Source organism: Corvus hawaiiensis, chromosome 26 (genome assembly GCF_020740725.1).
Source record: "Corvus hawaiiensis isolate bCorHaw1 chromosome 26, bCorHaw1.pri.cur, whole genome shotgun sequence".
Lineage (NCBI taxonomy): Eukaryota > Metazoa > Chordata > Aves > Passeriformes > Corvidae > Corvus > Corvus hawaiiensis.
The window spans coordinates 33297698-33320400 of NC_063238.1; the positions used below are offsets into that span (position 1 = coordinate 33297698).

At 44.0% G+C, this 22703-nt stretch overlaps 2 protein-coding genes across 4 annotated transcripts in view; both read right to left on the minus strand.

The window, feature by feature from the left end:
* Positions 1–6094: 6094 nt before the first annotated feature.
* On the minus strand, positions 6095–21349 carry C26H8orf76 (chromosome 26 C8orf76 homolog). Of its 3 annotated transcripts, XM_048287088.1 has the most exons (7): positions 20579–21349; positions 19989–20109; positions 14469–14564; positions 11882–12025; positions 10570–11087; positions 7556–7688; positions 6095–6439 (listed from the first exon to the last, which is right to left on the minus strand). In XM_048287088.1, exons 1-7 carry the CDS (start codon positions 20602–20604, stop codon positions 6233–6235), a joined length of 1245 nt encoding a protein of 414 aa, XP_048143045.1. In that variant the 5' UTR covers positions 20605–21349; the 3' UTR covers positions 6095–6232. The 3 variants fall into 3 exon arrangements, with proteins under 3 accessions (XP_048143045.1, XP_048143043.1, XP_048143044.1); XM_048287086.1 differs by lacking the exons at positions 19989–20109; positions 20579–21349 and adding an exon at positions 14826–15134; XM_048287087.1 differs by lacking the exons at positions 14469–14564; positions 19989–20109; positions 20579–21349 and adding an exon at positions 14826–15134.
* A 103-nt stretch (positions 21350–21452) lies between these two features.
* The window catches only part of ZHX1 (zinc fingers and homeoboxes 1), a 29618-nt gene continuing 28367 nt past the window's right edge, over positions 21453–22703 (minus strand). Inside the window, exon 4 of the transcript XR_007200020.1 lies at positions 21453–22310. The gene's annotated coding sequence lies outside the window, so the exon portion shown is untranslated. The remainder of the gene's footprint in view (positions 22311–22703) is intronic.

Genomic DNA, 22703 nt, shown 5'->3' on the forward strand with positions numbered 1-22703 from the left:
ATGAGCTGTCACCGTGCATGCACAGCCTAGAAGGCCAAATGTGCCCTGGGCTGCATCCAAAGCCCTGTGGGCAGCAGCGCGAGGGAGGGGATTCTGCCCCTCTGCTCTGCTCTGGTGAGACCCCACCTGCAGTGCTGCATCCAGCTCTGGGCAGACACCCTGCAAAGGCCACTAATTACCCTCCATAGTGACTCAGGATCTCATGTGGGCTTTGCTGAGGCCTGCTGGATTCCTGTGCTGCCCTCCTATTTTGTCCTATTTTGAAGGAAGATGATCTAGATGGGGCTAAAAAGCTTAAATAAATGTAACCTATACCAACCTTCAGATTATCTACAGAAGTGAATTTCTAATTAAAAGTGATTTTTGAGGATGTTTAGAGTTTTTTAGAATGGGAAGACCTGTGGAGGGGAGCAGGGGCCTCCAACATGTCCCAGCAAAGCCCAGGTGAGGCCTTAGACCATTCTGGAGGGCAATAAAGTCCCCATGTGGGCCCCTGCAGAGACCAAGAAAAGTCCTGGGGCTTTCTGGAGGGCAACTCTGCCATGTCAGAGCACCATTGGCGGTGGCAGCGATGGGGACACTCCTGTCAGGGCTGGTTCTGTGCATGTCCTTACCACAGGGAGCAGAGACCAGGCAAGTGCCACTGCCCAAGGGACTGTCATGTGTCAAGAAAGGATGTTTGCAGGGCACCGTGAACCCACAGCTGCCCCTGCGTTCACACCCTGGAACTAAGCTGGATGAATAGGCTGGGCTTGGCCAGGGTTTTCCAGAGTGTCCCCATGTCCCTTCCCCAGCCTGAACTAGCCCTGCAGGTCTTTCAACTGGTGTCCTGTGAGCAAGCGCTGCCCATTAAGGTGGTTCGGAATGTGCATCCTGCTGCTCGGCCGTACAAATCCCACAGAATCCCACCGGCAATTGCTGCTCACACTGGAGGCACCTGGAGGAGCCTGTGCTCGAGGACATTCCCTGTGCTTGCTGCCTGTGCACCTGGGTGCATTTCGCCCATTGTTTCTTCCACAGGCTGCTTCCAGTCACCTGGGGCTTCACCTGACTTCCATGACTTTAAATACCATGGAGAGTGGCTTAGCAACTACACCAGCCAATTCCCTCAGGACTCTGGGACACATCTCACCAGGTCCCACAGACTTAGGTATGTTCATGTTCCTCAGGAGCTCTTGACCCTGATCTTCTGCTTCCCCAGCCCCTGCCTTGAGAGCCACCCACTCAAGAGGTGTGGGAGGAGAGGTTGCCAGTGAAAACTGAGGCAGAAAATTCATTGAGTCCCTCAGCCTTGTCCACTGTTACCAGTTTGCCAGTTCTTCCACAGGCTGCTTTTTTTTTTTTTTTTTTTTTTTTTTTTTTTTTTTTTTGGTGAGGCAGTTCCTGGTCTTATCCTGTTATTCCTCCTAGAAAACAAAGCCCATGCAGGTGTTGCTCCTTCCTCAACCATTGCACACCATACTCCTTCTCCTTTTCCAGGATCCTCACTAGGCCTGCCAGCTGCACCTCTGTCCCTGGGGAGGGGATGGAGCAACAGATCTTGGAAATGATTTCCAGCTTTCCTTGTGACGGACTAGAAGGTGATGGGGAGTAGTGAGCAGGGATTTGCCGCACAAGGCAATTCTGCCTTACACTGCATCACATATGAGGAGGGAAGGTCAGCTGACTCATATCAAAAGAACTTCCCCAGGGCCAGTGCTCAGAGGATCTCCCCTCCAGAGTTCCAGCCACTCATCCTGACACAGAATTACATCCAGCTTGATGGGAGTCCTGAAGTACTGTCAATTTTCTTCTAGTTTCCCCAAAATTCTGTCACCAGTGAACCCCATTTTACCTTCCCTATTGAGCCCCCCAATGACTGATGCTGTCCCCAGTTTTAGTACCATTCCAGGGAGTGTGGATCTTGCAAGGACAGTTGGGTGAACTCACCCAGTACTGGCTCTGTCATATGCCATCATCACACTCACCAGGTGGGGAGCCCACAGAGTCCCACCTGGGTTCCCAAATTGCTATCAAAAAGGGGTTGCCTTCATTTTTCATCTAGCTTGTGTATGTGTACCAGAAAGAAGGCAGAAGTTGGCACTACCTCAAACGCCTTTGCTTCTGCCAGCAATGAAGGTGCCACTAGGCTGGGAGCACAAGCAGGACCCCATGTTACAACCCTTGATTCCTCATTTTTACAATGACTGCCTGCTGATGAAAAATAGAGAATAAATAAATTACTGTTTTCTTTGGTTTCCTTGTGCAGCCTTTGCTTTTTCTATATTAAACTGCCTTTATTGTGAACCACAGGTCTCTTATTTTTCCATCTTATTTTCTCCTTCCCTGCCGTACTGGGGGAGGATGGGCTGATAGAGCATCGGGGTGAGCACCTGGCAGCAGGCCAAGATCAACCCCCCCACTCAGTGACAGGATGACTGGTAATGGCTTTAAATTGAAAGAGGGTAGATTTAGACTGAACACAAGGAAGAAATTTTTTATGATTAGGGTGGTGAGGCACGAGAAGAGGTTGCCCAGAGAAGTTGTGGATGCCCCATCATTGTCAGTGTTCAAGGTCAGGCTGGATGGGGCTTTGAGCAACCTGGTCTAGTGGAAGGTTCCCTGCCAACCCCGAGGCAGGAAAGTTTAAACTGGATGACCTTTGAAGTTTCCTTCCAACCCAAACCATTCGATGATTCTGTGATGAAAACTGTGTTAATGTTACTAATTACAGTGCTAACACATTCACTCAGCTCAAAGCCAGCAGCATTCAAACACTCAATGGCAAGACACATAATTTAAGATTGTGTTTGTAACAGCAATCATTTCAGAAGCATCAGAACCAGGGGCAGAGGGTCCTTCCCAAAGCACCTGTACCACAAGCAAGTGTTAAAATAAAAAAATCAAAACTCAGTAACTGTTAGTGGGTTCTCACTTGAAATGTGCAATTCTAAAATTTGCTGTTTAACTCAGAATGGAGTACTGATGTGTGTACTAATACCAACAACAATATAATAAAAGCCAAATCATGAAGAAATCTATTACAGGCAGATGTAGAATTATGCAGAACATAGAAGCGACAATGAGGCATTCAATGCAAAATGGAAATGCAAAGCCCCTCTTGAGACATGATCAGAAACAGAAAACTGGAATTAGAAGAAGCACAAAAAAGAGAGAGGCAGGCCAAAAAAGGAGGAACCGAAGTAGCTGAGATGAGAGATAGCCAGGCAAAAGTGGGACAAAGGAACATTTTTTAGCCTCAGTGCAATAAACACTGGTTATCTGGAACAGTAACTATGTGACATATTCAGAACAACATTCATCTTGTTTTCTTTGCAGTAGTTAAACCCAACATTTTTGCTTGTTACATTTTAGAAAATACTCCCTGTTCTTAAGAGCTACCACTTGTCTTTAACTCCTGGAGCCAGTGGGGAGTTGACCTTTGCATTCCCAGCCCAAGAGACAATGTCAAGTCAAACACTCTGCACAGCCACCAAAAAGTTTCCAAATCACCTTGGCTAGCTGCTGTGTATTTTGGACATCTCAGTCGCAAAATGACAACATTTGGCAAGTATTTAATTTGCTGCTCAAACAGTTCCAATGCTACTTGTGGAGCCAAATAATTTAGTGAGTTTCCATTGAATGTCTATACAGACGTGGTCCCACAAAAGCTGTGTTCTGATGTCCTAACAGCTGAGGCAAAACAAATTACAGCCTTTTTATGTGGCTACTCATGACCTTAAGTTTAAGAAGAAAGTGGGAGATGTCCAGGTTTTATTTTTTTGCTGACATATTTAGCATTAAGCTTTCCACATTTGCTGTCTTTGCTCTAAGATTCTCCTGTTGATGCCAACATTGTAATTAATTTACAACACATTGTGGACAGTCTCTTCTGAAAAATTACGACACCTCTTAGTCTTAAAAGCATCCCCAGCCCTTCAAGCAAGCTTCACTGCCACCTGACTACAGCACTGCACAAACGCACACAAAAGCTTCCACCTAGCAAAGCACACACATGACTAAACCAAATCTTCCGTGGTACATTATGAGTGCACTAATGCTCACCCAAGGACACTCGCCAAGTCATCATCTTTTGTAACAAGCTGACCAGGATGTGGGTTAATCGCATTAACTCACAAAACTATCAAAAGCAATTTGACATGGCTGAAGGCAATATTCCATTTTTCTGGAGAAGTTTCAGTCAACTTAGCAGAGGGCTAAACCACACCAAGGGTTCAGTCTCTTCATCAGTTACACAGACAAAGGGATCGAGTGCACCCTCAGCAAGTTTGCAGATGACACCAAGCTGAGTGGTGCAGTTGACACACCTGGAGGATGGGATGCCATCCACAGGGACCTGGACAAGCTCAGGAAGAATTTCATGAAGTTTAACAAGACCAAGTGCAAGGGGCTGTACCTGGGTTGGGGCAACCCCAGTATCAATCCAGGCTGGGGGATGAACAGATCGAGAGCAGCCCTGCCGAGACTTGGGGGTGCTGCTGGATGAGAGGCTGGACATGATCTGGCAATGGGCACTTGCAGTCCAGAAAGACAAACATGTCCTGGGCTGCACCCAAAGCCCTGGGGGCAGCAGGGCAAGGGAGGGGATTCTGCCTCTCTGCTCTGTTCTGGTGAGACCCCACTTGCAGTATTGCACCCAGCTCTGGAGTCCAGTGCAGGCCCTGTTGAAGTGAGTCCAGAGGAGGACACAAAGATGTTCAGCGGGATGGAGCTACTCTCCTGTGAGGAAAGGCTGAGAGAGGTGGTGCTCTGCAGCCTGAAGAAGGCTCTGGGGAGATCTTACTGGGCACTTCCAGTACATAAAGGAGGATACAAGAGAACTGAAGAGGGACTTTTTACAAGGGCCTGTAGTCACAGGGCAAGGGGGAATGGATTCAAACTTTAAAGAGGGCAGATTTAGATTAGATATTAGAAAGAAATTCTTTGCTGTGAGAATGGTGAGACACTAGAACAGCTTGCCCAGAGAAGTGTAGTGGAAGGTGTTCCTGCCTGTGGCAGTGGGGTTGGAATTAGATGATCTTTAATGTCCCTTCCAATCCAAACCATTCTATGATTTGTGAAGTTCCCTAATCAGTATCTTGAAGCTTTAAAATTCACCTAAAAGTGGCAGATACAATTCACACATGGTGAATCATCATTCAGTCGTGAATTATTTAAGGTTTTGGCACTCTTTAGGACTCCAGAAAGAAAACACAGGAACACATGAAGAAAAGGGGCAGCAAAGTATGTCTAAGAGACTCCTAGTTTTAAACTACATTCATTACAGAACACTTTTACAGAAAGCTACAAAAAAATTGTGTCACATTTTAAGAGAAGATGGGCGAAGAGCACACCATGTATGTCTGAAATGTAAACTATTTCAAGTGAAAGAGGATCTTTGCCCTCTTCTAGACCCAAAGCACACAGCACTAGTGCTTCAGAAAGCAAAGCAAAGTGTTGTCACTATCAACTGAAAGCACAACAGAAGGAGCTGCATGAGGCAGAAACAACACTGCCAGTTTTCACAGCAAAGATCTTCCTTGCAGGCTTTTACAAAGGATATGATCTGACTAAACACTCTTCAGTACATATAAACAACCTTGACAGTTTTTCTCCTCTCATCTAAGCACACTGAACACAAGACTATAGCTTTTTCAACACCTGCAACAAACACTTGGCTTCAAAAAGAGAAAATCTCCTAGTTTTAAGTTAAACATTTACTACGTAGATTTCCTTCCTAAAAGATGTGGAATTATTGTTATTGACAATTTCTCAGCATAAATATATTTGAGATTCCCATCTCTGAACAGGAAATCACGATAATGTTTATAAAGAAATATTAAAAAATTTACTTAAGGAAATGGCTAATTCCATGGCTCTAAATGCAACAACATCAAATCTGTTACCAAGAAACTTTCAAACTGGACATCAGAAGGGAAGCTTCCATCCCACCAGCACTGCAGGCCTCAAAAGATCGCAGATGCTTCAAGCACAAATTGGTGAGGATTATGATGGAAAGCTACCTCTGAAAGCTGAATTGAGAGTTTGATTTTATACTGTGTTCCTTATAATTTTAAATACAAACAAATCAGTGAACGAAGAAAAGGATGCAAGGTGAAGAGTTTAAATACAGAGATTTATATCTATTCTTAAAAGAAATACAGTAAGAATTCTTAAAAAATGTAATATGAACTTTATTGCATGTATCATGCCATAATCATTTGGAGATAAAAGAATAAATACAACAAAACCTCTACATTACTGAAGGTGGGAGATAAATATCTGAATAACGTTGTGTGCCAAAGTGACATAAATCATCTTGGAGATTACCAAACCATTTGATTTCAAATTCCGTGACTGAAGCAGTTACCAGTGATGACAATGCTGAAGAGCCTATGCATTTTACCTCACCCTGAAACTCCTCTTTTAGTTTTTCTGGTATAAGATCCTGTCCCATAGCCTGCAAAAAGAGTAAGAAGAAAGAAGAGAATCAAGAAAATAACTTGCAGAAAAAAACCAATCAAACATGGCATTAATAACAGATCTTTACAGGCAAAGCCCTTGTCACATGAACCACACACCATCCTGGAGAAGTTTCCAAGCCATGATGAAGTTGCCTGCCTTGGCATTCTGCATTCAGGGAGAGCTGAGACCAAAGCTCAGAGCTGTGCAACCACTCCAGGTTCTGTCTGCACTTGCACAGAAGGGTTTCATTCTGAATAGCAGCGGAAGTCTCAACACCAGCTCTGCATTCAGTTCTCACCTTGCATCAGCATCAACACTCTGAACTCCTGAGGCATGTCCGAGCATGGAAAGCAAGAAGCGAAGTTTCTTTTCCCAGCCTTTCCCAACCGTGAAACAGCCTGTGTGCTACTGCCCTCTCATGGATGCCATTCCTTCGACTGCCTGCTGCCTGGCAGTGGCTTGCCTGTCACTAACTTAAAGCTGTAATGTTGACAGCAAAGTTAGAGTCTTGCTGGCTTCCTTTTGCTCCTTAAGATAAAAGTCAGAAGCTCTTTAAATAGTACTAAAAATTTTTAATCTCTATGAAGAGATTAAATGCAATATTGCTCTCCTCTGTTATTTTTTTAAAAACTAGAACCCAGTACATTAAACAGAACAAAGAAATGCAAAAGAAAGTCTCTGGCTTTTTCTGGAAACATTTATTACTTTTTATGCAAGTGTTTAATACTGCTGTGGCCATCAAATTAATCTTCACTTCCATTTCAAACTAGTGATTCACTTTGGGGCATCTAAAATTCCTGAGATAAAATGTGCAATCCCAGGAAATGGACAGTGATGATGCACCTGCAAATACAAGTCCAATGAGAAACTTAACAACGCTGCACATTCCTGAAAGGAGAATCTCAGCAGATCAGAGACCCACCTGTGTGACGCAGGCCAGGGCTCTACAGGCACCTCTGTCAGTTCCAGATAACACACTGCCAGCAGCCCGCCCCAGCTAATTTCCCTTGCTTCCTGGCACAGTTAATTAGCTCAGGGGAGTGTCATGCTTAGAGGACAACCAGTCTACACAGAGAACTGAGACCCTGCACACAATGAAACATCCTCTTACTTTGGTCATCAGCTGCAAGGAATTTTCATCGAAACCAAGTTGAGCCACTTTGTCATCAATTTCTTTTTGACTTTTTCTGTTATTCTCTAGCACAAAGGACGACTGCTGTGACTGGGTAAGCTGAAGTAAAAGCCTGGAATGAGAAAGGTAGTTAAAAATTGGCACAGCTGGAAAAGAAGTAAGACCTAAAACCAACCAAAATGTTTAATACTTTAATTAACATTTCTAATACTTTAAAACAGCTCTTCTTCCTGACTTTTGTCTACTGCAAAGAAGTCAATACACGTGTATCAATCTAATATGGATATTGTGTATCTGTGCTATAGAACTATTGAGAAGTATTTTTGAAAAATAATATGCCAGTAGCTCTGGTTGCTCTGTGCAAACATTTTTGTCCCCATATACTTGTCACACCATTCAAAAGTGAGGCTCAGACCTGTGAGTCATCAGGTGTCCCGTGTCCTTACTACGGCCTAACAAGACAGCAGCCCATTTTTGTTTATGGAACCTGAAAAGCTAGAAATGTGGGTGTTTGGACAAATATCAAACATGCTCCCCACACAGGCCAACCCTGGAATATTTTCTTACAGCATTCACCAGTTTTATGTTCGAGGCAGTGCCCCAGAAGTCACAACCATGAACTGGTGAAGGTTACACACTCTGCTCACGACAGGCATTGATGTCATCACCAACTGCTTGACCAGCAAGAACAGTGGCAATTTCCAGAGTCCCTCACACAAGGACTGTAAAACAGGTTGGCAGAGGATATATCCAGCTATCTATACATTTGTCTCAAATCCACTGTCAGATAGATTAACAGTATTATGCTTATTTTACACTTCTAGGAGCAGAGAGACATACTGCATAATCTCCTGTGAACTCACTGAAATTCACTATGGGTGTTATAGTGGAGATAAATATCAGTTTTAGAGAATTTATTAGCGTCCAGAGAATGGCCACAAAGGTGATCAAAGGCCTGGGATGTCTGCCATTTGGGAATAGGCTGAGAGAACTGGGTTTGTCCAGTCTTGAGAAAGGAAGACTCAGGGGAGACCTCCTAACCATGTTTCAGTATTTAAAGGGCAGATACAAAGAAGATGGAGACTCCCTTTATACAACAAACCACATGGAAAAGATGAAGGAAAATAGGTATATGTTAATTCTGGAGAGATTCCAACTGGACACAAGAGGAAAGTATTTTACAATGAGATCAGTCATTGGAATAATCTCCTCAAGAAAGTTGTGGATTCCCCAGTGTTGGATATTTTAAAGATTCAGCTAGACTGGGTGCTGGGCCGTCTTGCCTAGATCATGTTTTTGCCAAGAAAGGAAGATACTTGAGGTCCTTTCCAACCTGGAATTCTATGATTCTACAATATTCAACCAAGGGCCCACTAGAACTTAGCAGTGTTATTACTGAAAAAGTGTTTAATTCAAGCTTTATGCAAAAAGAAGAACAACAATTTTTTTATCCTATTTACCGAAGTTAAATGAAGCTGGTGTTATAATAATGGTGTGCATTTTTAAGGAAAAGACTCAAGATCTAAGATGAAAACTTTCATTTGAACACTATAAACATCAAAATTTACAAGTCTGAATTTCCCAGTCAAAACTTTACAAATTTACAGATGGTTTGTTGGTTCCAAGTAAAAATGGAAAGTATTTTTAATTTATAAAGCATTTTTGTTTCAAAATTTGCATCAACATAGTATAAAAAAGAATGAAATCACAATGAAAATTAAACAAAAAAACCACTCCAATTTGTTTTCAAAACTATGAGAGTCAATTATTCATGATGCATTAACAGAGAAACTTATTTCCTATGAAAACCAATACTAATATCCCTTTTCCAGGTGCAACTTGTCCTGCACATACGTTTATACACCATCTACATCCCACTTAAAATCCAACAGACCTGAAAATATTAGAAAACCTGCATAAGCCTTGGGCAGGGGAGAAGCTTATCCTGGGCAAGTGTATCTGCAAATATAAACCACAGTAACACTCTGTGAAACTGTGCAGCCAAGCAAGGAAATGCCACCATTTATAACTGTCTCAGTTCTGAACTATATACACTGAAACAAGCAACACAAATTATTAATAAAAATGTAGCTTCAATATTCAATATCAGTACTAAATCAATTAACTTTTTCCGAGTAGCAATTAGTCTTCATCTCTTAGTCTGAGTACAGTTAAAAGCTACTATTTGGGTTTTTTTCATTTCTTAAATCTTGCCCCAGCAGGGCAGTTATAAAGTGTTCTCTGTAAACATTTCTGGACATTCATAAGATGCCCTTAAAAACGTTTAATGACTGATACATTACTGAGAGGCAAGAGGGAGAAAAATCATCCAAGATTATTTTAACAAAACCAGTTCCTAATTATCTCTTTGAAAGATTATGTTTTGGGGATTTCTGCTGTATGCAAGAGTTTTAGGAAGAGGGGAAAGAAAAGGAAAGAACATTTTAATGCAGCCCTGTCAATCAGTTGTCACGGAGTTCATTTTGCAGCCTCATCCATTATGCAGATTGGGGTATTATTATAAAATACATTTTCATTCAAGCATGAGGCTTCAAGCAAGTAAGACAGGTGGCACTCGCAGAGGGAAGACTGGCTATGCCTTCCCTTTGGGGCATTTCTGCTGCTGCATCTTTAATACCAGACCAGGAACAGCAATGGTCTAGCAGGAGCATTTGTTGAAGAACAGACCCTTTTGTATGTAATTACTTGAAAAGATTCACATTATAAGCTCATTTAAAAACTCTTTACTTCTCAGCTGTGCATGACACTGGGTTACTCTTTCCACTCAGATTCACACTCTTCACAGCCATCACACTAAGTAGATTTTGCTTTTTAGATCTGAAGCAGTAGTACGTTGCTTCTAAGTTATTGTTGCCAACTCTGAAGCAAGCATTTAAATTGAAAATGCAAACTGAAGACAACTGGGAAAAATATGCTTTACATTGTTCTTGACTGAGAGAACTTAACATTATTCTGAGAATACATACAGTTACCTTGCTCTAATGAACGAGGCACATGCTTTTATCCCAACTTTCTTTGACATGTTCTGCTTCCAGGACTTGGAATCTGCGCGTTCCTCTTTGTCCGTCCTTTCCAGTTCTCCTGAAGTGCAGAGGAATTCTCTCACCACTTGGCTGCTGGAACAAATCACTGCATTCTCCCACTTTGTTTCTGCAATAAGGTTGAACCAAGGGCCTTCTTTCTGGCCATCTGATCTGTGAGGCTGCAAATTATTCTCTCTGCCAGGTGATGTTCTGAAACTGCTATTTCTTACACAAACCTCTTCAGACTGATTTACATTTGCTTCTGGAATGACTAATGGAGACAAATTCTGTAAAAGGCTCATATAAGCTTCAGCAAGTAACTTCCAGAACCAGGGACTGAAAGGATGTAAGCAGATAAGTTGCTGAAGACACATGATCTTTTTTTCTACGTTTTCCAGACCCTGGTAAATGGAAAACTGCAGGTTGAGAACCGTTGTTAAGTGATCTGTGTTAGTTGCGCTGTTTCTCTAGAAACAAAAGATAACAGATTAAAACCAAGAGTAGAATAGAATCATCCTTCAGAGCCTAAGAAAATGTCTCCCTAAATAATGACATACGAACATCACAAGGTAATTTTTAAACTGTACAAAACGGTGCTCTGAATTTAAAATGATACAATGGGATACAGATCTTGCACAATTCAAGCTGACAGCATTCCCTCTAGCTGCCTTGTCTCAGTCTGAGAGGCAAGAAGGCCCTAAATGCTGTCATTTGTTTATTTTCCTTCAGAGTGTTCTACAGCTGCCTTTCTTTGCAGTATAAATACCTTTTATATAATATAAAAAAGCATCAATAATATTCTAGCAGACTTCAGAGCCTCTGGACTTTTTCCTTTATGGGAAAAACTCAATTTGTGGCTAGATAGTCTTCTTGGTGGCAGTTTGGCAGCAAGTATATGGAAATAAAAGGGAGTTTTGAACTGTCACTTGTAAAGTGGAAAGATTTAAGCACTCATTTATTCCCTTTCTTAAAATTCCTATTACATTGCATTAATTCTGCCTGGCAGACCATGATATTTAGTCCCTTCCAGGACTACCAGCTTCCCTGCACAGGGAGCTCATTGTGGTACAGGGTGTTCCAATTTCTAAAGAGTGATTATATCTGCAGTGACAGTTACCCTCTGTTTACCAAATACTCTGAGCGCTGAACATCCTGAAGGATTATACACATGAAAATTATTTTTCCAGAAAATGGTCAGTATAAAAGAACTACTGGCAATGTTTTCATGTTCAAACCCTAAAAGAAAGACTGCATTATTTACCATTTTTTCTGCAATATCCAGAGCCTCCTTGTGCCTTCCTAGGCGAGATAAACACCGAGCCTGGCCCTCCTGGACATCGCGTCTCATTGCAATGTTGCTGGCAGGTAAGAGTAGCAGGCAGTCTGAGTATTCACACAGGGCTTTCTAGGAGCATCACAGGAAGAAAAGCCAACAAAACAGGGAGAGATTTGCATTTAAAAGCAAGCCTGACAGCACGTTTTTTTTACGACTGCAGTCACAAAGGGAATTCAGAACCTGAAGTCTGCATTTGCATTTCTCCAGACTCAGCTACTACCTGTGCCAGCAAGAGACAAGGCCCCAGTACTACACAGCCAAGTCTAGATGGTGATGAGCAGCCTCAATTCTAACTCATGTTTAGGCCCCAGCAGGATTCACCACACATCTGCCCACCTCTCTCTCACCAGGCTTGATGCAGAAGGGATCATCTCCTGACCTGGGTAATATGTGACACAAGGCATCTTTCCCCCCACCTCAATGATCTGAGTGCTCATCCTAAATCTGTGGGACCTTGTTTCAAAACCACGACATTCTCCATGGGAAGGTTTGAACCTGCAAGTACCTCACCTCAAATAATCAGTAAGTCAGAGAATACCACAAGGAAGGTGAATCTCCGTTGTTCCTGTAGGCTGTTTTAATGTACATGAAATAAATATTAATTGGGCTAAGGAAAAAGGCACGAATGAGCAATACTTCTGCAGCTTAATGCTCAGGGCACTCACCAGGACTCCAATTAACATTTAAATACATTAAACTAAGTATTCAGTGAAGCTAAGTCTGGAATCTTGATTTCTCTCCCTTTGTTAGTGCTCAGAGAGAAGACTGAAGAGCAGTGCTCATTCTCCCATCTCTCAAAATGAGTATTTAATTATTCCTTGAAAACTTTAATGGTTCTAACAGAAAGAGCTTCTAGGAGACATACCCTAAATACTTCCTAGCAAAACGGCTGAAATATTTTTCTTTCCTGATGCTGAGCTCACATTCCTTCTTAAGCAAAAGAGGGAGCTCCCCTCTGCCCAGTGCATGCAGCAGCCACTGGTGAAAATGGATCTGAGGGTTGAGGACAATCCTGTTTGCCTTGTTACGTGACAAAGGGAAATAACCTGGCACGGTTCAGGCATTATGAATCCCAAGCAGATTCTACAGTCATCTATATCCTAAAAACAAGCACAGCTTAGATCACTGCTGTCCTTGACATTTCCTATCAAGTGACCTATCCTGAAGTAAAAAAACACTGACAATGAGAGAAGAGATTACTAGCCCTATTTACATATTTCCAGCCCTCCTTCTAAGGTCTGTGCTTCCAAACCTGTAATTTTATGTGCAATTGAGCTCTGGTTCTTGTTCCACCAGTGATCTAGGTTAGCAATAAAACTGAAAACATTTCTAACATGAATCGCTGCAACAGAAAAGAGTTAGGAAGCAACGGTCTGTTCCATTTAGCAGATCTGAGGAGGTGTTATTCTCTCCTGATTGGGAGACACAGCAGTGAGAAATCTGCTTTTCCTGAGGGTCAGCAGCTACATCTGACGACAGCCTGAGGCAGCTCTGCTATCAGCACCCATTTATGAATCCCTTCAGGGCATCTCAGCTGAGACTACAAAACATCTGTCAGGTATACACAGGGCTGCAGTGGTGCTGGAATAATATTAGGATCAGTGCCAACTGAGGTACAAAAACATCCACAAATCCAATGGGCAAGGCAAAAGGAGTACAGTCAGAAGTCAGCTGGAGGGCTTTGAAATCAGGGAGCCTGTAATGCAAACCATAGGCTGGAACAAGAAGCTACACCTGAAACAAGGGCTGGAGATGCTGATTTCAACAAGGAAACAAGGTAACAAAAACTAGATCTTGCAACTAGGACTGCAAAAGGCAGGAGAGCATCGCTGATGAAGAATGCGGCTCAGGACATAGACAGTGAGGAGAGGTCTGGGAGAACCGCGGGCAGGAATAGACACGGACAACATCCACGCACGGCAAAGGCACATCCGGCCTTCCGGAGGGAGCGGAGGCAGCAGAGACCTGGGACAAGTCACGGAGAGGCTGCTCCGCGACCGGCAGGAGCCTGACGACCACTACAGCTTTCATCTGACAGCGGGGGGAGCTCTGAGAAAGGCGACCCGCAGCCACGTGGTGCCAGCGATCTGACAGTCTTTGTGGGACACAGCATTATCCCCAGGAGCTGAGAAACCCACGTACCAAACTCTGACCATGACTTCCCCGGCCACAGACACCAGCTCTGCTCACGGCTGAACTGCTGCGATGCGCCCGCCTGCCTGGGATCAGTTCCGGGGCAGCGCCGCGCTCCTGCCCAGCTTGCTCCAGTCCCGGATGGATCGTGGCAGAACGCAGATCGCCACTGCGGCCCGGCCGCAGCCCGGCCCTGCCCGGAGCTGCCCCGCGTTCAGGCACGAACCAGGAGCGGGATTAACCGCAGCATGGCCGCCGGACCCGCAGGCCGCGGTACATAATGTACATTCACCCTGGCGCAGCACATCGGGAACTGCAGGACCGCCCCAGTTTCTGTCCCCACAACTCGCCCCGGCCCATGCGAGCGCCCGGGAAATACCTCGAAGTCTCGCTGCCGGAATGCCCAGTCCGCCCGGAACTTGCTGCCCGTGACCCCGCCGGCGCCTTCCCCGCCGTCGGCCGCGGTGTGGAACCACTGCGGGCACACGGAACACAGAGCACACACAGACCCGTCACGGGCCGCGGAACCACTGCGGGCACACGGAACACAGAGCACACACAGACCCGTCACGGGCCGCGCTGTGGAACCACTGCGGGCACACAGAGCACGCACACAGAGCACACACAGAGCACACACACAGCACACACAGACCCCTCACGAGCCGCGGAACGACTGTGGGGACACAGAGCACATACAGACCCGTCACGACCCGCCCCGCCCGCCCCGGCTCCTCACGCGGGGCTCGCAGTGCCTGGCGCCGCAGGGAGCCCCGTCCCCGCCGCCCGAGCGCCGCTCCCGGCTCGGCGCGAACAAGGAATCCTCGAACTCGGGGCCCAGCGCCGGCTCCATCGCCGCCGCCGCTCCCGCCGGCCCCCGCGCGCCCCCGCCGGCCCCGCTCCGCGCGGGGGGAGGGGATCGGGCACCGTTCACCCAAAGGGAAGTGCTGGGAGACCTTCCCGTAAGGAGCTGAACCAAAGCCCCGCGCCTTGATAAATTAACTGCGTAATTGTGGAGGTGCTCTGTTAGCATCTCGTCCCTGTGACTGTGCAGGGGTGAGTGGGAATGTGTTTTGGTAACTTTCCCATTTGATTTCAGTTCTGTCTCAAAGCAGAAGGGGAAGCTGGTGTGTAATCTGCTCTAGGTGACCCTGCCTTGGCAGGGGGTTGGACTAGATGTTCTCCAGAGGTCCCTTCCAACCCTAAAAATTCTGTGATTCTCTGAAATTTCAGGCTTTCCACGACAGGCTTTCCCAGAGCAGCCTACACTGTGCTATGGCAAATGGGAACACAGCCAAGTGAAGACTGATCCTAGACCTCCTTCAGAATGTCAAGACACAGGCACACAGCTGCTCATTCATTCTCTGCATGCCCCAGCTGCCTGCCCTGCCTCATGGTATTGGTGTGCACAGTGTGCTGTGTTTTAAGGGTACTGCTATGCTGTTTCATTCCTCCACCTTGCCAGTCCGTCCATCCAGGAAGGTCCATTTTGTCCCAACTAATCACCACACAGGTTTGGAGAAGGTGAGCTGAAAAGTCATCCTTGTACTTCCTTAGCCTGCAAAATGGACTAATGAACTTGTCCATTAGAACCAGAACAGATTTTGAGGCCAAAGCAGTGATGATTTTTATGTGAATTTAAAGGTTTCCTTCCAGTAGACGTGTAAAACATGTGGTTTGGTTTTGTTAGGGTTTTTTTTTATGTGCTTAAAATACCCTTCCATACCAGTGTAGCTATGACTGGATGTAGCATGACCTGGCATAAATGCCAGGGCAGAAACTCAACTTTGGTAGTTGGAATTGATCAGAACAATTAAAGCAGATTGATGTTCCTTTTGCTTGTAAACTTGCTGTTTGGCAAGCAAGCCCTCCAGCACAGAGGAAACTGTTCAGCAAGTCTTGAGAGAACCAGGAGTTTCCTTGACATGCTTCAGTCTTCCTGTTACAAGTTTCAAGGTAGGTGAGGACAGTCACTTGTGTTTGCACACCAAAAGCATCTGGCTTCCTCCTGCCCACAGACCAGGACAGGCAAAGCACACGGGAGTCAGACTGGAGGTTGGCACAAGTGTCTGAACAGTTTCAGCACCTGTAGTGCTCCTCACATACACTGCACACACATGTTCCCTTTCCCCCTACTCCAGGACTGCAGGTCATGCTGAAACACACCAGTCTGATGAACAAGGCGCAAAAATAAGGGCAAATAAGCACAAATCAAAAAGAAGAAAATCCAAAAAAAGAAACATGAGTAATCAAAGTGAAATGTGGCCCCAGCTCAAAGTAAAACAAAAAGAGCAACGCATTCCCAGGGGCAAATCCCACAGCAGCTGGTTGGCTGCCAGCTTGGATTGCAGAGTCCTCCAGGGGTGGGGGTTTCAACCATCGTTTCTTCTGAGGATACCAACGTGGTCTACAAAAGGCTCTGTGTTGCAATGCAGAGAATGCCTTTGTCTGGTAAATTGGTGATAGCAGAGCCTTGATTCCCAAGTGCCACACAGGGGGCCTAGCAGCTGACTGTGTGGTTTCAGTTCTAAGTCATGGGCAAAGTATTGCCTCTCTTCTTCATTCCTTCTTTGCCTGGCTCTCCCCTGCCCCTGCCTCCCCTCAAGACATTTAAAAAGATTCTTATATATTAGTTACAGAAATGAAAAAATGCAACTTTAAGAAATTCCACTGCCTTGTCAGCACCGGAGGTTTGCTCAATTTCTCCCTCAAGATCCAAGTCATCAGTGTAGCTGCCAGAATACAAATTCTCACTTTACTTAAGTAAGTAAAGCTGCTTGCCCGAGTTTGCATGGCATGATTTGCCTCGGTGCTGTTAGCCTTGGCTTCACAGAGGAGAAAACATCATCCCTGGAAGAGGCAGCTTTGAGCGGGCTCAAATATATGAGCCCTGCAAGAGCCTGTGCTGCTGCAGCTGCTCTGTGCAGGCAGCTTCGGGGATAAAAAGAAGCTGTAGATGAATCTCTCCCTAAAGGCAGCCAAGGTCTTACTCCACTGCCAGCCACCAGCTCGGCACATGAGCATTGGACCAATAAAAATGGGCTCCAGTAAGTTGTGGCCTCCAAACGAGTTCCTGTGCATCAGCAAAGCCATTGTGGCTGCTCACACGAGTGTGCCTCGTTACAGCAGCAGTGAGAGGCTGTGACCCAGCTTCACCCTGGGTGAGCAGGGGCAGGCAAGTGGGGGGCGGGCCAGTGTGCTTCATCCTGCAGTCAGGGTGAGCCCAGAGACAGCCCAGGTTATGAGCCAGGGATTTGTCACACTGTCCTATGGCCTGAATCTTCTGGCCAGGAAAAGAAAAGGCAGCATGGAAGACAGTTTGTCTAAAGCCCTTATTCTCCTGGTTTCCCTGTCTGAGGCAAAATTAATTCAGAAGAATTCTCCTCCAGTGCTTCTTTAATTACTGATGTTGTTATTTATGACAGCCTGCCTCCATGGGTCCTTGCCACAGTCCAGCCACTCTCGTGCTAGCACAGACACACCACAAAGGTTTCAGAGACCATCAAGCACGTACAGCAGAAACAAGAAACCTCAGTCGGCAACTAGGGCCCTGTCTTGGTAGGCACTACCCACACTCATCGACCAGGAATAATGCAGCTCTCACATGGCTTTATTAAAATATACTGGAAAGCAGCTGCCTTTGGAAAAAAGCAGAAGAGAGAGTAGTTCTCTCCTCAAAGCAAGAGAGCTGCCTGTAGTGAAGAGGCCAAGTAAGGCCCACAGGCAGCATTCCTCAAAGGATGGGGTGGCTCCTGAATTGTTAAGTGGATTCTTCCAGACATTGTGAAATAGTCATACCTTAAGGGAAGATTAGTTTTCTTGTTGGGTACTCATAACAGAGGCTCTTCCCTGAACACACTCATGAAAAGAGGAGCAGGTCTTTATTTGCTGACACTGTCTCCCTGCATCCTTGTCTCTTGCCTTTTATTTAGATTGCAAGTCTTTTACAGCAGAAACCATCTTTCCTCTTCTTTGCATGATGTCACACGTAAGGGGATATTGTCCATGACTACTGGGAAAGTAATACAAGTAATATTTCATGGCTTGGGGCAGACAAAGGTTATCACTACTACAAACTGCAAACAAGAAAAGCTCTGATGAGCTCAGATAGCTCTAGCATATCTTACAATGATGTCAGTAAGTTCTAGTTCTAGTTAGACACAACAAAAATTGAGTGGGGAGGTGAGGGGTGCATTGTGGAAATCAAAGAGCATGAACTGTTGTTAATAGAAGCCAAAAGCTTTTTAGGGGTACTTAGGACAGACAGGAGAAGATGCATCCCCCAAAAGATGGTTCACTTCCCTGCTCTACCTTAAGACAGTGCAACCTTTCAAGCCCCTGGCAAGCTATATTAACTAGGCCATAATCTATCCCCCTCAGGCTTCACAAACCCCAATAAAGTTGTTATTGCCAAAAGGGTGCACTGCGCACAGATGTGTTCAGCTATTAATGGGTTTTGCAGCTATTTTCTGTCTAGTAGGATAAATGATGAGCAGAATGAGTATGCCCTTGGGTTTGACTAGAAAGCTGTTGAAAAGAAAAGAGGAAAAAAGCTTTCTGGAAAGATAGAAAGAAGAAAGTGATCAAGTGCTAGAAAGAATCCTAAAGCACTGATCTTCCCAAGCAAGCTTACACATTTCCAGTACTGATGTGATCATGTGTCTGAACTGTTTCACTAAGCCACATAGCACAAGCACTGACATTGTACCTTGATGGTCTGTGAATACAAAAATCATGGCAAAGGGTGGTATCTCCAATCTACTGCTCTAACTGGAAAAACAACCAAGAGAGTCTCAGGGTTGGGCATGTTTGAGGTATTTTTACACCCTTTTTTCAGTTTTATCAGTTTTTCTGAAAACTCATTAACTTGCCCTGGCCACCGTTATGTTTGTTGCTTAATTGCTACTTGTGATGAAACCAGGCCACAGAGACCACAGTGGATTTGTTACTTCTCTAGGTTAAAACTTTCCTACTGCAGTTTTCAGGACTGAGCAGGACTAAGCAACACTGGTGGCAACTCCTCTAGGACACCATTTAAGACCTTTTTTGTAACAATATTGAATAAACTGAACTGACTTACTACAATATTGCTATCTTTTACGAAAGAGAAACAAGTCAAAAGAATTAGAAAAAAATAAGCTACACAGAAGAAATACACCCAGGGCTTCAGGCCTGCCCTTCAGTGACATTCACAACTCGGTTTTTTTTCAGTCCCTGCTCTCTTTTTCCATATGGAGGCTGCCTCCCCATGGGAAACAACCAAACTGTTGATCCTGCAGTGTCTTGTTTCCATACAACTTTTGCACTGCTGGAGAGGACTGGTAGGAACTGCTATTAAATTTAGCTTCTATGTCTTCTTACCATCTTATACAAGTAGCAGTGCCTGCAGGAAATGTGAGGCACAGCAGAGGGAAAGCACTGCTCAACAAATGCAGAAATCCAGAATGGACTTTGACCACAATTGCTCCCTTCCTCCCGTTATTGCATGTGAAATGAATTTAGAGCAAAAATCTATAAAACATACATCAATGATGCAGTTTTTAACTTTGTGGTATCTCTAGGAAAAATGATGAACCCCTTCCGTAACACGGCATTTGTGAGGCTCCAGTTCTGCATGTTGTGGGTGCCAGGTGTGATACTTGCACAGAAATCCTTGCAGCTGGACTTCATCTGGAGACTCTGACCAGCTGCTGGCAACTCCAGAACTAAGAGCAATTACAATTGCAATACTATTTGTACCATCTCCAGTTCAGAACACGTTATTGTTACAGGCTATTTTGTGGGCTCTCTTCTTTGTTAGTCCCTTAAGACAGGCTTTACTGAAAATATGGTTTTTTTCCTCTTTGGCTCTCATTTAGGAAAACTGAAGATCACTAGGAGGAGAATTACTGCCAACACTGACCTTTATTTTCACCCAAAGACACAAATCAACTAGGTGTGACACACACTTGCATTCCCTTTTTCCATCATTTCTTCCTTCTACCAAATATTTTAAGGTAAAGAAGATCAGCTCAGCACTGAACCTGTAAAGAAACACACATGGGAGAGAAGTTAGTCACAATGCTGGCAGTTCAACATTATAGCAGTAGAAACATATATTCAAATATTTCATTTTACAGTATTTGAAGTGCAACAAGTCTTTAACCACCAAAAACGTTAGAAACCACCATCTATCTGAGTGTAAGGACCTCCACCAGCAGTATTTCAAAGCAGCACCAAGCCCACAAGGAACAATTTATAGAGGGGACTTTCTGGCATACAAAGGGGAAAAGGCAGTACACAAAGTGGCTTGGTATTTTAAATTTGCAAAAATAGTAGTTGATAATATTATTATGAAAACAAATGCAAGCTGAAAGATGCTGGGAGAAGGGGGCTGGGAAGAAGGGGCTGGGAGAGGGAAAACAACCCATAGGGCAGCTAATCTCTTGTGAAAATATCTACTGAATTGCAGTGTTTTGGAATGGCTGATAACACTGTAAACAAAAAAAGTACCTTTGAAAAAAGGTGACTGCGTACATACTCCAGTGCTTCTTTTAACTCCTTCATTAGCTGGTGGGTTCTTGAATAAGCATTCTTCTTTTTTACCGAACTGAGTAAAAATATTTGGTCAAACACCAAGCTGTAGTGACTACTTGTGCTCATCTCCAGTCCTGTGCTAAGGTCACAACTTCAGCTAGAAATGTCATTTTTCAGACTAGCATCAGCTACAGCACAGGAATGACTCTTACCGCTTTGAACATTTTTCTTTGGTGGGGATACATGTGTAGGCACAATGTCAAGTCTTGCAGAAAAAACTCAGCCTCGAGCTCCTCTAGTTGCAGCTCAACAGCTGGAATAGACAGGTGTGATGGGTCTCACCAAAGCAAGACAGTGGCACTGCCTCCGGCAGGGAGTGGCTAGGAATGATGGCAGGTTGGGCTCACGGGAGAAGGGCAGAGCTCAACAGAAAGCAGCTCTTTCCTCAGACCCTTCTCATCTCAGGAAAAGGCACACGTTAAAGCAGCCTGTCCAACTGACAGGGACTTCAGTGAGGAGGTGGTTCCTACTCACCCCTACTCTTCCCACCCTGAATATTTTAAAAGCCATAATAAAAAGCATCTGCCTTAATGAGAAAAATCATGTGAATGTCCTGGGCTGCTGACACGGCAGAACAGTTCAGCAACAAGCAGCTGTACTGACTCACACATGAAGCTGACCTCACACTGGCTGTTCAGCCAAGTCAGTTCTCTAAATTCAATGCATCTGAGGAATTGGTGAAATTCCATTTTCTGTAACAAGGAAAAAGATATTTGAGAAGATCTGGTTTGTGACATTTTCATACAGACACGATTCCTGGTTTCCACACCACCTCTTAAAACCACACACACTCAGTAAGGAGACATTTATTCCATTATTTCTGTTTTCAAATTTTTTGGTACAAAGTTTATTTTCAGAAGTTCTCACATGATCCTTTCTTCTACCAGCGTCTTTAGGATTTTTCTATCTCTGATTTATTTTCTTTATCTGTTGAAGCAAAAGCAATAATTGCTACAGAAAGCAATAATGGCAATATTACAAATATTTTACAGCAGCATCCATTCGTTTCCTTGCCTCAAAAAAATAACAAAAATAAATCCAAAGACAAGATCCATACAGCCACAAAGGCTTAGGTTTGTAATATCCAGAAGTATGCTGCGTTCCCATATGAGTTGTACAAGTCCAGCACAACTTTCCAAGTTTGTGCAGAGCCTGATAAATAAGACACAGAAATATCAGTTACATTATACTGTTTCTAAGAACTTTTACTCTGTAAAATGTTTGGTCACTCAAAGCTATAAGCTTAATCACATATCAAAGAACACAGGCAATAAAGCCCATCTTACTAAAACATATAGTATTAAGCCAAACAAAATATAAGAGGACAAAATCTAGTGGTCACTGAAGCCTCTTCAAAAAAGGTCTAAAACCGAATGTTTCCATCATGTATCAGAATAAAAACGTACTGTATTGAAATTTGAATCTTTTTTTACAAGCTGTCTTTTAATCAGTCTTCTATTAACAGTGCAGAACTGCCAACTGCAGTAGTTTAACTTTGGCACAACACTAAGTTCCAATCCTTTTCAATATTCAAGTCCTGTGTGTGTCCAAAAATTTTCTTGGTTTCACGAAAGATTAGGCCCATTCACAGTTAACCAGTTATCTTGAAATTTTTCAAGAATTGCTTCCCCTTCACCACACTGGGCAGCTACAAAGGAAAGACATTGTAAGCTATTGCATCATTCAAAAGAAACTCTTCATTCTAGACAGTGACAGTATTGTTGCTTCCTTTAACATCACATACACCAGACAGATCACACAGACGGCTATATACTGGACACCTTTCTAAAAACCTTGCTGGTTGTTAGTGAATCATCTTCCTCGTACTTCAAATACATAACAATGCATTAACTTAATTTCATTTCACATGTCAAACAGGACATTTAAATATATTGCAATATATTATAGAAAATTGCAAAGCGCCATCATTTCTGTAAACGAGACTGACACCTGTTAACTCTCCTGTGCACATGAAGAGCAGTACCTAGTGCCACATTTTCTATACAATATAAAGCCTTCCCAGGTAGGGCAACTCATTTTA

What these genes read in the sequence shown, in the direction of transcription:
- C26H8orf76 (XM_048287086.1), bottom strand. Translation starts at nt 15,119, where the DNA reads ATGCTAACAGAGCACCTCCACAATTACGCAGTTAATTTATCAAGGCGC. An exon ending in CCAGGCACTGCGAGCCCCGC is followed by an intron (nt 14,565 to 14,825) that starts GTGAGGAGCCGG and finishes GTGTGCCCGCAG; the next exon opens with TGGTTCCACACCGCGGCCGA. An exon ending in GCCTCGTTCATTAGAGCAAG is followed by an intron (nt 7,689 to 10,569) that starts GTAACTGTATGT and finishes TTCTCATTCCAG; the next exon opens with GCTTTTACTTCAGCTTACCC.